Source organism: Anopheles merus, chromosome 3R, assembly GCF_017562075.2.
Source record: "Anopheles merus strain MAF chromosome 3R, AmerM5.1, whole genome shotgun sequence".
NCBI lineage: Eukaryota > Metazoa > Arthropoda > Insecta > Diptera > Culicidae > Anopheles > Anopheles merus.
Window position 1 is genome coordinate 2,810,398 of NC_054084.1, and position 15,034 is coordinate 2,825,431.

General features: G+C 47.3%; 2 protein-coding genes across 4 annotated transcripts; both read left to right on the plus strand.

Moving 5' to 3' along the window:
• The first annotated feature begins 5,451 nt into the window (after window positions 1-5,451).
• On the plus strand, window positions 5,452-9,215 carry LOC121597872. The gene is made up of 2 exons (XM_041924118.1): window positions 5,452-6,063; window positions 6,558-9,215. Exons 1-2 carry the CDS (start codon window positions 5,823-5,825, stop codon window positions 9,005-9,007), a joined length of 2,691 nt encoding a protein of 896 aa, XP_041780052.1. The 5' UTR covers window positions 5,452-5,822; the 3' UTR covers window positions 9,008-9,215.
• A 525-nt stretch (window positions 9,216-9,740) lies between these two features.
• Window positions 9,741-14,998, plus strand: LOC121597869 (ATP-binding cassette sub-family C member 10). 3 transcript variants are annotated; one of them, XM_041924112.1, is made up of 3 exons: window positions 9,741-10,010; window positions 10,080-13,301; window positions 13,380-14,998. In XM_041924112.1, the coding sequence occupies exons 2-3, from the start codon at window positions 10,191-10,193 to the stop codon at window positions 14,799-14,801; spliced, it is 4,533 nt and encodes a 1,510-aa protein (XP_041780046.1). In that variant the 5' UTR covers window positions 9,741-10,010; window positions 10,080-10,190; the 3' UTR covers window positions 14,802-14,998. The 3 variants fall into 3 exon arrangements, with proteins under 3 accessions (XP_041780046.1, XP_041780047.1, XP_041780049.1); XM_041924113.1 differs by having other exon boundaries at window positions 9,741-9,981; window positions 10,060-13,301; XM_041924115.1 differs by having other exon boundaries at window positions 9,741-9,981.
• Window positions 14,999-15,034: the final 36 nt, after the last annotated feature.

The following is a 15,034-nucleotide window of genomic DNA, read 5'->3' on the forward strand; positions in this document are numbered from 1 at the left end:
AACAACCATCAATAGCCATATAAGCCAGCTACAACTTCAATACAGAATATATAAATATAGAGCAGATTCATTGTAATGTAATAGTACCGTGTGCAAATAACTCATGTTTGTAAACCCCCCAAACACCCCAAGCCATCATCATCATCATCCACAACATCATGTTCAATATAAAGCAAATACAAGCAACCACATTCCACCAGCAAAACAGTAACTATAATAGCGTCCCCCGAGCGGGGGTACAAGCAGCATAAAAACGGACCCACATCCACAGACCATACACCATCAGCAGTTTGCCCAGAAAGTGTCAGTGCAATTTATTCAAACTCCGTCAAACAACCCAAAGCAACCAAATCAACCAAAACAACAAAACCTAACAAATCGATAGAAACAGTACAGTTCAATGAATGTTCGTCTCACGTCATGTCTCTGAGCAGATGCTCCAACAACCAATTCCCGGTAAAAGATTGTATGGAAATTGTATCTTCCTTTTTGTCAACCGAACCGAAACACGGAATCGAACATTAGGCTCAACGGAAAAAATGGCATTCGAAACACGGAAATCGAAAAATCAAACATTTTGTACAGCAAGAAATGCAAGCGACTAGGAAGAAGGGAAAAAGATAAGAAAAAATGAAACGTTTTTTTAACGCTGATGTGCAAAGATCGCAGGTCGACAATTGATGAGTTTATGTTGATCTATTATACTACCAGCAAAGGCATAATCGAGTGGTGGAGGAGGCAGCGTTCCGCGCTACCGCCGGAACGGAAGTCCGCCAACCGGATATGTGTAGCGAAAACGTATGAAAAATAATAAAAACCTGAAACTGAAAAATTTCAATACCAACACGTTAGCGATATGTCTCGCACTTATTACACACATCCGTAAGAGCGTAACAAGCGTTTTATACAAAACGTTTGACGCTCCATAAATCAGAGAAGAACAGTCTTACGGGCTGTGTTTTTTAGAGAGCACATTTTAGCATTAGTTCGTAACACACTTTTACCATCTGTCCGTTCGCACACCTGTGCCTTCATGTACGGATTGGTCAGTTCCGCTGTCTGTGCGTACTGTGCCAATAATCCAAATACTGTACTGAAACAAACATTTTCATCGCACTTATGCACATCACATTTTCATTCTACCAACATCGTAAATCAATCAATTACATCCCTTTACCAACTCAAGGGCTTTTCCTTGGAGCGTTTTGCGCAATCCTTCTTTTACGATTTGTACGGTCGTTTGATCGTAATCTCTACGGCTTTTTTGCATTCGTTGGTTGGTATAATCCTGGTTGGGCAGAGCAGAGAGAGTGAGAGAGAGAGTGCAACTCCACTTGTTCTAAATCATGCAGAAGTTGCAGCAGGAAAAGCATGCCGCCCGAAGCATTATTCTGCGAGTTGTATTGCAAAAATAATTGAATGTTGAGTTGGATTCCGGCAGATAAGTGCAAGTTGCATCCGCTTGTTTTTTTTTTTTGCTTGCTTTATGTCTCTACATTCAATTGTACTTTTGCACAGCTGTACGTCTACAACTACGTTCATCGAGGCTTTTTATAAAGATTGCAGAGATAGCGCAATGCGAAACACTGCAACCAAAAACATGTTTACATGAATATCTTAAAGCAATATTTTTCAACAACTACTCCCCTTTTTTTTGAGCGAGAGAGAACGCATAATTGCTTCATTTCAACATTATCGATACTTATAGCTGGCGCGATCGGCACACCGTACTCGACAGTACCAACCCCGCCGCGCATAAATCATCCAATCTACACCGAATGCCGCTTGGAGCATCAGTTTTTGTTATTCCCGGTGTTACACTGGTATGGTCGGGGAGCTGGCAGTAAGGAAACCATTCTTAAGTACGGGATGCCCCAACGGGATCATAATTGTAAGCGTAACTGTTTACGAACTACTTCTACCTAGAACTCGCTCGCGCTCTATTTAATAGTTAACGTTAGATCGCTCGAATCTTTACTGCCCCGCCGGTAGAGCATTAATTTGGGTCAGTGATAGGGGAACGGAGCTGGAAGAGAGTTTAATTTGATGCACAATGCTTCTTCATCATCGATTCGGTATGTTTGCTTTTGGCAATGTGTATGATTTTTTTCCTTCCTCAAAAAGGTCAACGAAAAGTGTTTTCCCACTTCTAGCAGGACACATTAACGGTTACACAATCGCATAAGCAATGGCCAACGGTCAGTTAGGTTAAAAGCGTGTGAACTCTTCTAGTTAGCCAGCTACACGGTGTGAGGCAATGCGTTGCCCACTGCTGTCCGCGGCCCGTATGCTAATTGGACGTCCCTGTGAGGAACGAAAAACGTCCACGCAACGGAAAGGATTAATTTAGAACTACGTAAAATAGGATGACAAAAGTGCCTTTCTTTTTTCGGACATCGAGTGACCTTCCCCGTGAAAAGCCGTATTCAGATCGTTTCCTTTTTAATCACTGACCCAGCTGGGAAGATTTTCCCACGACCGTCCTGACCACTGGTGTTGCACATTAAAGCGCACCAGCGGGACAATATGTCTAACGGTCAATCTTACCGATCCCGGGACGACTGACCAACAGAACAGTATCGCCCCAAGGTGTAACTAGCCTCTTCTTTGCCGTTCCTGTCCTGACGTAACAGATCGAATGTCCACACGCACGGTAGCTACGGCCGCTGACCACAGCGAAGAAGAAAGGGTTCTGTTTACCTTACCAAAACAACGCCTAGAAGTCCCTAGCTACACGGGGTCCCTAGCCGAAAAAAGGGCACACCGGACGGACGGACTGTCCCCGTAGTAACCAGCGAAAGGGTAACACAGAAGAAATCCTTCCGAAAAGACGACGACAGTTGTCATTTGTTTGTGAGGAAGAAATTGATTTACAAACACACGCTACTCTTCCTTCCCTATTGTCCCTATTTCTTCGCATCTCCCCTTCTTTACTAGCTTCTTTCATCCCTGCATCGCGTGAAACCGTTTCAGTTCCAGTGAACCCCTTTTTTCTTCCACTCCCGATCGAAGAAGGGTGTTTGAGGCAAGATTTTTTTTTTGCTCTCGTCCACGGGAACCAGTTTTATTTCTTCGTCACATTTTTTGTACTTTTGTTGCGGCAATTGCTTTTAAAGGGATTGTCCGTTGAACTGGACAAATGAATATTGATATCCTATATTTCGATGACCATCTTGCCCTCGGTGTGTGGCATCTGTTTTTACAAAGGGGGCGCACACCATTTTTTGAGACGAAACACAATATCAAACACTCGCCTCTATTGAACTTTGCGCTAGTTACGTTCCAAAAGGTTGTGACCAACGGCCAATCGGGGACATTAACTGTCCCATTGTGCCGGTAGCGTGCATGTGCGTATGCCAAACATAGACCAAAGACAAAAAAATCATAAAACAACTTCTACACACGCATCAGAAGTTCCCTGTGTCATGGGAAATAGGAACGGCCGGTGGAAACTATTTTTCTCCTGTTTTCGCCTCAAACGAAAGCGAAAAAAAAACGTACACTCACCTCTAATGAGCACGTTTTGTTTCTAAACGGACAGAACCGTTTATAGTTTTTTGTTACATTTGTTTTGCCTCTCCCATTCACCGGTTCCTTACTGCACACAATGTGGTCAATTCCGCCAAATGCCTACAATCACACGCCACACGTGCTTTTAATGATCCGTTTAATCGCTCCAGTAAGTCCCACTTCCCGAAAAGCGAACGAGCCGAGCAAGCAGCAGCAGCAGCAACGAACAATATCCACAAGATGTAACGATACACACCGAACAAAACAAAATAAAATTAAAAAAAAACCTTCCGAAACCGAAAAACAAAATCCCAACTGGACCGGGAAAGGTTAACGTTTTTAACGCCGGTCGGCCACAAAAACTCGGGCTCTTCTCGGCCTTCTTGCCGTTGCCGCCATGGTCATGGTTGGGGAAGAATGAATTATTACCACTTTCTACCGGAATACGCCCCAAAAAGGGAAACGCGAAAAAAAAATAAAACTCCAATTACCGCACTGCTGTGGCCACTGGCTGCCCTACCACCATACCTCACCACACGCCCCCCACCCTTTGGCGGATTCGGGGACGGATCCCGGCAAACTTTTTGACGCAACATCGACAATGGTCCATGTGTTTCGGCATCCGTCAGTCGATCGACGCGAACGAACGAAGCCGAGCAATGGCTTGGTTTTGGGTAAAAGTTTGCGCGGTTTTATTAAGACATTACGAACCACTTTAAGACGCACACAGGAACACACACGCGGGCAGCAAACGAGATATGCTTTATTTGGGACCCCTTCTTTATGACCTCCGGTGGCGTGTGTGGCGGGAAAATTGCGACATTAAACCTACATGCATGCAGCAAGCAGACCAAACGCAACGGGAAAAATAGCCGTTCGGCGGTGCTTCCCCGCTTTGCGCTTCATCGTTTCCCGCTAAATCTGCGAGCTAATTTGAGCACTTGATCGCGCACGTTGGGTTTGTGTTTGTTTATTCGATACGATGATTATGCTGGGGCTGGTGGAAGACCACCAAACGAAGAGAGCAGGTTGGAAACCGGAACTTTATTTTAAAACAACTTCAGATAGACAGCTGTTCCACTGCAATGATTAAGGGCTTTTTTGCCGTACTCTGTAGCCGGCAAATGCAAACACATTTCGCTTGCGTTTTGATCGAAATATCTCGTGCCATCATTGTCCGTAATAGTTTTTTCTCCATCGTTAATTGCATTCCAATGTAGGTCACTGTTATTTGAGTCGTTTGCTATGCTAGAATTCCTGTGCATCTAGCACAAACCACAACCAACCGGAGGGGGAGGCTGAATAAATATCACCCAAAGAATCGTAGTAATCATTGCATTGAGACATACTTTTCATATTCCTAGTGTGCTTTTTAAGGAATGAATAAAATTTTCTATCACCTTTTTAATTATGCAGCAACATGGCGTACGACACAATCCGCTGTTACGATAAACTAATACGCGCTCAGCTCATTTAGCTGGTAACTTTAACGATCGAATAAGCGAGAAACCGCTCCAATCCACTACATGTAATAATGATTTCTAATAAATTCAATTTTTCAAAAGTGAAACACATAGAACAACCATCATTGACAACTATATCTCAACCGCATCGTGAACAAATTCTTCACGTAAGATGACCTGCTTCCTTTTTCTTTTGCCTTCCCTTGAATAACTCTTAAGGAGACCAAAGAAATCTGTAAAAATCACATCCCACCTACCCACGGGATCCATCATACTCAAGCTGAAAAGCAAACAATGCCAAACCATACCAAACGCTCAATCTGCTTTGCTGCTGCGACCGAGGCCGAGGCTTCTGTTGCGACTCTGTCGGCCGAATGCGGAGCACGATGGCGCGGAGATACTTTTGCCTCATCAATCTTCGCCGCTCCGTCTTTCTAACGCTGCGCTGCTCCACCTGTGGTTGTGTGTATCCGTTTCTCTCCAATTCTGCCGTTACCATTGTTGCTTTCATTCAGTTTCGCGGGTCTGTGGCTGCTGAGCTTGCGGCCCGAAGCTGGTGCCGCGAAAGGGAAGCTTTCATTCCGGTTGTAGGTTGCAAAGAATACAGACATTTCGCCAGCCGCTCCCCGGTGTGGCCAGCTCAGAGCATTTGCGTGCCTTTTTGTTATGTTGTGTGTATTAATTTGAGTGAAGCAACAACGTTCCATAGTTTGTGGTTAAGAGCGAAAGAGACTCTCTGTTGGACTAATTTCCTAGCAATGCTTGTGACAAAAAGTGAAATACTGTGAGAACACAGCTACAGGCTGCATTACATCGAACCAGTGAACTAAAGTGATTACTGTGAACAAAATGAATCTATGTCAGATTGAGATTGTGCTGGTTCTCATTGCTGTTTGGGTGAACCAAGCATCTGCGGCGCAGCATCCAGCTCGGCTAGAAGGATGTCCGGAAGCAACACGACCCCATCCTGGTCGCTGCGATCAGTATTATCGCTGTGCGTTGCTTCCTTCGAAAACGGCCGTCTGGATAACGACACAGTGCCGGAAAGGATTGATTTATCGCCATCAGCGGAGTGGCTGTGTAGTGCCGGGTGAGTACGGTGAATGTTAGAAACAAATTAGAATTACTTTAAGTACCATAACAAAAGTGTAAGTGGCTCTAACGTTGCTAGTGTCAGTTGCCAAAACCCTTAAAAGTGATCGCATTGTTTTCATATCTGAATCCGTACCACGCTTAAAATACTTCGGCCAATCGGCAAGACAAACAAATTTACACTTGAAAGCTAACGGTGAATTAATGATGCTAGAAAACCGAACCCGCGAAGAGGATCCAGCTGCTTCGTTGACCTCGCCAAGTTGGCTGGATGAGATGGAGTTATAAAATGATACATTTTTTATGATCCTCTCCTCTTGGGCAGGGGAGTTTTTTTACGTCGAATAACAAACACGTTAATAGCCATCGATCGTATTTGCACTTTTTTATAGCACCCCGGGTATTCTGCCAAAATCATCGTACCATTCATCCTAGAATCATTCATTCATTAACCAGCACTGCTTCTCATTCTTTCTCCTGGTTACGGCACAGATAACGATTGGGAGTGCGATCTTTCCTCCGACCTAGTGCGCGATCATAGCGAGGAAAGCATTTATGGCATCGATAACCCTCATCAGCAGGCGTTTCCTCCGAGTCGCACGCCTCCGGCTACCGACAACCGAATGAGGCCGACTGATACCAGACGAACACAATACCAGCTGCCCTCTATTGCTGGAGATGATCGCCGGGGAATCCTCATCCTGATGGACCAGGAGTTAAACAATCGGACGCGCATCAGGAGCACCGATTCGCTGGTGGAAGAGCAGAACGGCACTGGTGAGAATAGCTTGGAACGGGTCGATGAAGATGCCGATACAACGGACGTGTTGACGGACAATGGTACGGTCGTAAAGTCATATTCGCCGCCGCATTCCTTCCATCAAGGCGCGGACCGAGATTCTTTCGCTAACAATGAGCAACCCTCGCCAAAGCCCCTAGGTCAAGGCTTCCTAGACTCGTCTCATCTGAACTCCATCCTTGGGGACTATACCATTCAAGGTGGTGGTGGTGGTGGTGGTGGTCAAAGCCATAAAGCGAGGTTGCCGCTCCCACCGAATGGGAAAATCCATCCCGAGCATCTCACCCAAATTATTAACCAGCAAAAACAGTTAAACCGAATTGCCTCTCAAATGAAACAACGCGTCGATCCGACCGGGGGTGTGGGAGATTATTCGGCATTCGCCAACAACAGGATCTTTTCCCGCAAGCCTGCTCTGCCCTACGATTATCTTATGGATGCGAGTTATACGATGAGCTCCCCTCAGCAGCATTTGATCGACAGTGGTAATGGTGACAAAACGTTCAAACCCAAAGGACCGTACATGTCGGAGGACATCATAAAAAGTATCCTTCAAATTTCTCAACAAATGATTGCAAATCATCAAAAAACAGCATCGACTGCGGAGATGGCAAGACCGGATCCGGATCCAGTGCCGAAACCGATATTTCTTCCTCTATCGGTTGGAACCACTTCTGCTGTTGCTGCACCACCCAGCCCTATACCGGAATACGCGACACCCACCAAACCCAAGATCACGACCACCTTCAATTCAAAGCCGATCGGTATTAGCTTCACTAATCCGTACACACTGGGTCACACGGCGGTGTATGATAACCTTCGGAATCAGCCCTTAAATGAGTCAATGTACTACAGCTCCTACCAACCGACGCTCTATGACATTTATGGCAATCGGTTCGTGCCAAAGGATTCATACGTTCAAATGATGCCACAAAACTTTCCCCAGTACAATCCTTACTTGGCAACGGCGTCTACAGCTTCACTCCTGAACAGACAGCCCATGCCGACGTATCCGAGCGTGGTATCACCATACGTTTCACCACCCCAACCCCAAGGCCCCATGACTGGCGATGCGGCCTTCCTATACTCTCATCTCACCAATTCTCCATCGATGCTGCAGTTGCAAAATAACATGCCAGACAGCTACAGTGTCCCCAGCAATGCTATCGATCGCATTGAACCACTCGATTCGACTGCATCTGACGAGAGTAGCGATAACGACAGCTCAGACAGTGATCCACCATACGTCTCAGGTGAGAGTTCAGACGAATCCAGCCAGATAGCCGAGGTAGATGAACCACAAAGTGAGCCTCCCAGTCCAACATACAATGAAAGTCCGTTTGAGCAAAGCGAGTCAGCGTTAGCCTATACCCAGTACAAGGACAGCATAATGCCGCTGCTAGATGCTAATCCAGGTGATGTGCGCATTTCTGTTGCAACGTGCACGCTCGGTAGCAGGGAACCGAACAAAACCGACTGCTTTAAGTACTTTGTCTGCAATCCCCAGAATGGGGCGTTCCAGTCGTTTACCTGTCCCTCGTTTACAGCCTTCAACAAGGAGACGCGATTGTGTGATACGGCATCATACCAGGCATGCAAATCGCAACAGACACCCACCACTACAACGCCACCCTCCATAATTCGTTACAAAGGATCAGCAGCACACTCAAACTCGCATCTCATGAAAAACGATATACTCACTGCCCAGAAGTATGTGGAGCTGATTCGTCAAGAGGCGAACAAACTTTTGACTCGAAATAACATGCCACTGCCGGCTGAGCAGATAGTCGTTCTGCCAGCACTGGACACAGTACATGCGGCCGAGTTTCACACCGTCAAACCATCGGTAAAAGTGCGAAGAAAGTCGTCTTCCAAACATTCCCCCAAGCCCACGACGACATCCACAACCACGACTTCGACGACCACGACCACAACTACTGCTGCACCCACGGTGAAGCGATCGAAGACCGCACGCAAAGGGCCCCGATGTCGTGCGGAGGGTCGCATTCCCAATCCGCTCGACCAGCATAGCTACTACGTTTGCCACCGAAAGAGTCAGAAAAAGTTTGTCAAAATGAAAATGACTTGCCCTTCGGGGCTTAAATACTGCGCAGCATCACAGTACTGTTCGTCGCACTGTTGAATGGTACTGGTTAATTTATGATTATTTATTTGATTTTAACATTATTTATAGACCCTAATTTTAGCGATGCGTTAGGAAAATGTAGACAGTAGACGTTGTTATTTTTGCTGAAAATGTCATGTTTTGTGTTTTCCTCGTTGTCTGAACCGTAAATTGAATACGAATATAATGAGAAAAAAGTAGCTGGTTGCATGTGTGAAGTAGATATGAAGATTTAATAAGTTAATTTGTCATTAAGATAAATAATAAATATTCTGAAATAAAGCCATGTGTTGAATAAAATCAATAAATAAATAATATTATTTCGTCAACCCTTCATCCGAACACGGTGATTGTATAACAGTTGTGGTTTAAATTTTCAAAACAAAACTGTGCTACCAAACGCCGGACCACATTTCGCAAGATGTGTAGTGGTCGACCTGGAGATGTAAACATGTGACTGTTTACTAGTGATGGGTCGTACGACTCCGCAAACGGATCCCGGAGTCGGGTGGGGCTTGGCTAGAATCGTTTCGGACCCGTGGGTGCAACGAGTTCGGTAGGTTCATACGAGTTCAATAGGTTCAGTAGGTCCAGCAAAGCATATGTGACAGCGATCCATGGGTGCAACGAGTTCGGTAGTTTCATACGAGTTCAATAGGATCAATGTTGATGGTTCCGACGCGGTAGGTTCGGGTCGACCCGCCCATCACTACTGTTTACCATATGACTGTCATACGTGGTTGTTTTGTTTTCGTTTTTTTCTCCACGTTTTGTCGCTTTTTTCTACACATAGCGCAACTATGTTGTAAATTATTTCTAGTTTTAGTCCTACATACACAGCTGTCGGCTTCGCTAATCAAACACATACTTGTGCAGCCAATCGACTTTTTTTTCCAAAACAATTACTTGCACTGTGCCGGCCACCGTTGGCTTCCAAAGTTTTGATAAGCGACGATGAATAATAAGCCGGAAAAAGATGTGTCATCATAATCGTGGGTATTATGCAGTAGCGTTTTACATCGTAAGCAGCGTGTTTGGAGTGTGGAATCAAGTCACAATTTCAAGTGCAGCTGTATGTTTCTGTTTTCAGCTGACAGTTTTCCAGTGAAGTGAGAAATGCGCAAAGCGGAAACCTTTAGCCACAGCAAACGAAACTGAATCCTGTTTGGTTTTCTTCTCGACTGTTGTGGTGAAGAGAGCCATGGTCGTCTGGGACCAGTTCTGGACCGATATATGCCCAACCGGGTTGCGGCCTTGGGTGCAGACCAACAGTGACCTTGCCCCATGCTTCCAGGAGCTGATACTGCAATTGCCTGTTCTTGCGCTCTTCGCCACCTTCTCTGCGTACTACTATGGAACCCATTGGCGTACGGTGTCACGCAATCAGACACAGCTGCGAGCGTTGCGAGTGCGAATCTTTGCCTCGCTAGGATTAACCTTCGTGCCAGCCTTGAAAGTGCTCTACATTTTCCGCCTGCATAAGGAGCTGTACCCGGTGGATATACTGCTCGCGTGTGTACAGCTGATAGCCTGGCCTATTCATTGCTGCTTTCTGCTATCTTCCGTACGCAAAGGTTCCCTCAGCCATCGCGGCCCTCTGGCCCTGATTGTGCTGTGGACGTCACTGTTTGCCTTAAGTGCCATTTGGTTGCACACAAACCTGTACACCGATTATTGGCTGTGGTATGCGGCCCAACTAGCGCTATACCTGTTCTACGGAGCAACACTTGTTGCGCCAGGGAATGCCCACTACGTGCGCCTCCGCCGGACGGATGATCAGGAGCGTCAAGCCTTACTGTCTCAATCATATACACGTTTTTTCGAAGACATTGAAGAAACGGCACTGGGCCCTATCGAGGACGATGCGAATGTGCTCTCCAAGTTTGTATTTTACTGGGTACGGCCCTTAATCGCTAAGGCGGTGAGTGGAAAACTAAAGCGCAACGATGACCTGTTCGATCTGCCCGAAGCTCTTACGCTGCACCGTGTTACGGAGAAGCTCCAAACAGCGCTCAGTGAAACGAGCTCCTTGCTGAAAGCCCTGCACAAGTGTTTCGGATGGGAGTTCTATTTGATCGGTCTGCTGCGGCTACTTGGAGATCTGTCGGGTTTTGCAGGCCCCCTCCTGCTCGGCGCGTTGCTCCGTATGGAGATTAATGGCAACAGTACCGTACCAGTAGATCCTGCCGATTCCAGCGGTTCGTCCGATTTTGTAGCATATTACCATGCGCTTGGCTTATTTGGTTCGGCCATAATCAGTGCTTTCGCGGCAGTACACTTCAACTGGCGTATGACTTTCGTTAGCAGCAAAATGCGAATGTCCATCGTGACGGCCATCTATCAAAAGTCCCTAACGGCGAAGCAACTGCAAGCGGCTCGGCCAGAAATACTTAACTTGATGTCAACCGACACGGACAGAATCGTTAACTCGTGTATTAGCTTCCACTCGTTTTGGAGCATCCCTTTCCAGCTGTTTACCACGCTCTACCTACTCTACACGCAGCTCGGTGTTGCTTTTGTTGCTGGTGTGCTGTTTGCAATATTGCTGATACCGATCAATCGCAAGATTGCGCAGAAAATTGGACAACTCTCGCAGGGCCTAATGGCAGCGAAGGATGCGCGTGTCACGATCACGACGGAAACCATCAGTGGAGCCAAAGACATCAAGCTAAACGCCTGGGAAGATGTTTTCATCAGCAAGATCCATCGCGAACGAGGTGAAGAAATAAGCTTTCTAGCCAAGCGCAAGTATCTCGATGCACTGTGCGTATACTTCTGGGCCACAACTCCCGTGCTGATGTGCCTGTTTACGTTTGGCACATCCATCCTGCTCGGCAAACCACTCACTGCCGCAACGACCTACACCAGCGTAGCATTGCTCAATATGCTTATCGGTCCGCTAAACGCATTTCCCTGGGTATTGAATGGATTGACCGAGGCATGGGTATCGTTGAAGCGAGTCCAGGAACTGCTCGATCTACCCGACGTAAATCTGCAGGCCTATTATCGACCACTGACGGCTTCCGATGCTGCCTTTGCCAATTCTTCCAAGCGTCCCGTCGTGCTGGCCATCAAGGATGGAAGCTTCGAGTTCGAAACAAAGCGCAGCCGGAAGGAGTTGGATTTGGTGCAGGAAGATATAATTGATTTCGCCTTCCGTGATCTCACGCTACAGGTACGGCAAGGAGAGCTCGTCTGCCTAGAAGGCCCCGTCGGTGGTGGCAAATCATCGCTGCTGCAGGTAATCATGGGCTACTTTCAGTGCACTGCCGGTGCGGTAGCGATTTCGATGGATGTAAAGGAAGGGTTTGGATATGTCGCGCAGACACCCTGGCTGCAGCAGGGGACCATTCGAGACAATATTCTATGGGGTGAAATATACGATGAAGCGCGATATAAAGCAGTGATTCATGCCTGTGCACTGCAGTATGATTTGGATGCGTTGCGTGGCGACAGCACGGGCGTTGGAGAACAGGGACGCACCCTTTCCGGTGGACAGAAAGCGCGCGTAGCACTTGCTCGTGCAGTTTATCAGAACAAAAGCATCTACCTATTGGACGACATTCTGTCGGCGTTGGATGCGCACGTCGCATCGCACATAATTCGCCACTGTCTGTTCGGACTGCTCAAAGACAAGACGCGCATCATTGTCACGCAGCACTCGATGGTGCTTAATCGGGCGACGCAAATCCTTCACGTGGAAGCTGGCCAAGTTACGCAAAGCGATGCACCGAACGTGGGGTCGCTGTTGAGTGATTACGATGACTACGATGAGGATACAAGCACTACACTTTCCATGGCGAATGGCAGTACGTCGTACGGATCCGTGCGGGAGGATGACGACCAGCGAAGCAACGACAGCGTACTGATGGAAGAATCGCGTGAATTTGGTCATCTTGATCAAAAGGTGCTTGGAGCGTACTGGAAAGCAACTGGGCGTAGTCTTGGCTTTTGGGTCATCATGTCAGTACTCATGATGCAAGTGTCTCGCAATCTCACCGATGCATGGCTGGCGTACTGGGTCGGTACGACCAACGATATTGCTCCGAACAGCACCGGACTGGCGGAAAACCCCACCGTACTCGAGCTAAAAGAAGGCGACGGAGTGCTTGCTTTGGTCGACCATGCACTTTTACCAATACTTACCGATGGAAGCAATGGAACGGCAACACCGTTCTACTATTTAGGAGTTTATGCAACGCTAGCAATCAGCAACAGTCTCCTGACGTTGCTGAGAGCTTTCCTTTTTGCGTATGCTGGCTTAAAAGCTGCCAAATGCATCCACGATCGTCTGCTCAACAGCGTGCTTTACGTTAGTATAAACACTTCTCTGTGTCATCGGTCACACTCATTTCTCTGCATTTAAAACATTTCCCATTTCTTTTCACAGACCAAATTGCAATTCTTCGATGTTGTCCCACTGGGAAGAATACTCAATCGCTTCTCATCCGATGTGTACGCCGTCGACGATACGCTTCCTTTCATAATGAACATCCTGTTGGCCCAATTTTTCGGACTGCTCGGTGCACTTTTGATCAGTCTGTACGCCATGCCCTGGCTGGGACTGCTGATTGTGCCTCTAGTGCCGATATACCTATCACTGCAAAACAAATACCGCTTTGCATCGCGCGACATAAAGCGGCTTTCGAGCAATGCTCTTTCACCGCTGTACGCTCACTTTACCGAAACCTTGCAGGGGCTAACCACCATCCGAGCGCTGCGCGGCGAAAAACGTTTCCAGCGAGACTTTCTCTACAAGCTGGGTGAAAGCATAAAATCTCAGCTATCTGCAGCTGCGACGCAACAATGGCTTGGCCTGCGGTTGCAGCTGTTGGGCGCCTTTCTCGTCGGAGGATCCGGCCTGCTGGCGGCTATCACATCGGCCCACATGACCTCGCCCGAGCTGGTGGGATTGGCCATTTCCTACGCACTGTCCATCACCGGTCTGCTGTCGGGATTATTGTACGCTGTGGCCGAAACGGAACAGGAGTTCGTCGCTGTCGAGCGTATCAATCAATACTGTCAGCTGGAGCCGGAAATCAATGCCGACGGATCCGCCGACCCGCCGTTCGGGTGGCCGTCCCAGGGCGTGGTGGTGTTCGACAACGTGCATATGCGCTACCGAGAGCACTTGACCTGCTCAATTAGGTCCATCAACTTGAACGTGAAACCGTGCGAGCGCATCAGCATTGTCGGGCGAACGGGATCGGGAAAAACGTCCGTGCTGGCATCACTGTTGCGAGTAGCACCCCTGGACAAGGGCACCATAGCGGTGGACTTTGTAAATATAGCCACCCTGCCTTTGGATGTGCTGCGGAGCCGCATTGCGCTCATTTCGCAAGACCCGTTCCTGTTCAACGGTACAATTCGAGACAATCTCGATCCCCGTGCCGTACACATCGATTCCGAAATATGGGAAGCCATCAACTGCTGCTTGGCAAGCCCGCTGGTGCAGGCCCTTGGTGGTTTGTATGGCCGTTTGGATGTTAGCGGAGCAAATCTTTCGGCGGGCCAGAAGCAACTGCTATGCCTAACCCGTGCGCTGCTGAAGAAATCCAAAATTGTGCTGATCGATGAAGGCACCTCCAACCTAGACTTTGAATCAGAATCGGCCATTCAGCTGGTCTTGAAGAACGCATTTCGGGGCCGGACAGTCATTGTAGTGGCCCATCGATTGAAGGGCATTCTAGACACGGATCAGGTGTTCGTCATGCAGGATGGCACCGTCAACGAGCAAGGTGTGCCGCGTGATCTTGCCGAGCAACCAAATTCCTTATTTTATTCTTTACTGCAAGAGCAGCAAAACTCTTAGCTAAACGTACATAAAAGGTACCCTTAGAATAGCCGATCTTCCGGTACACTATTATCAATTAAGAGCAGAAATACATAAACAACCAATGTAAATGTGTAATATTTTACGATTCTTCAAATTCAATTACGATTGAGTACCACACAAACTGAAATTGATCTGCAATATTTCGGAAATAAATAATATGTTTTAAAAGTTACTTTATGTTGGACCAAACAAGCTTTCCCCCCTCCTCT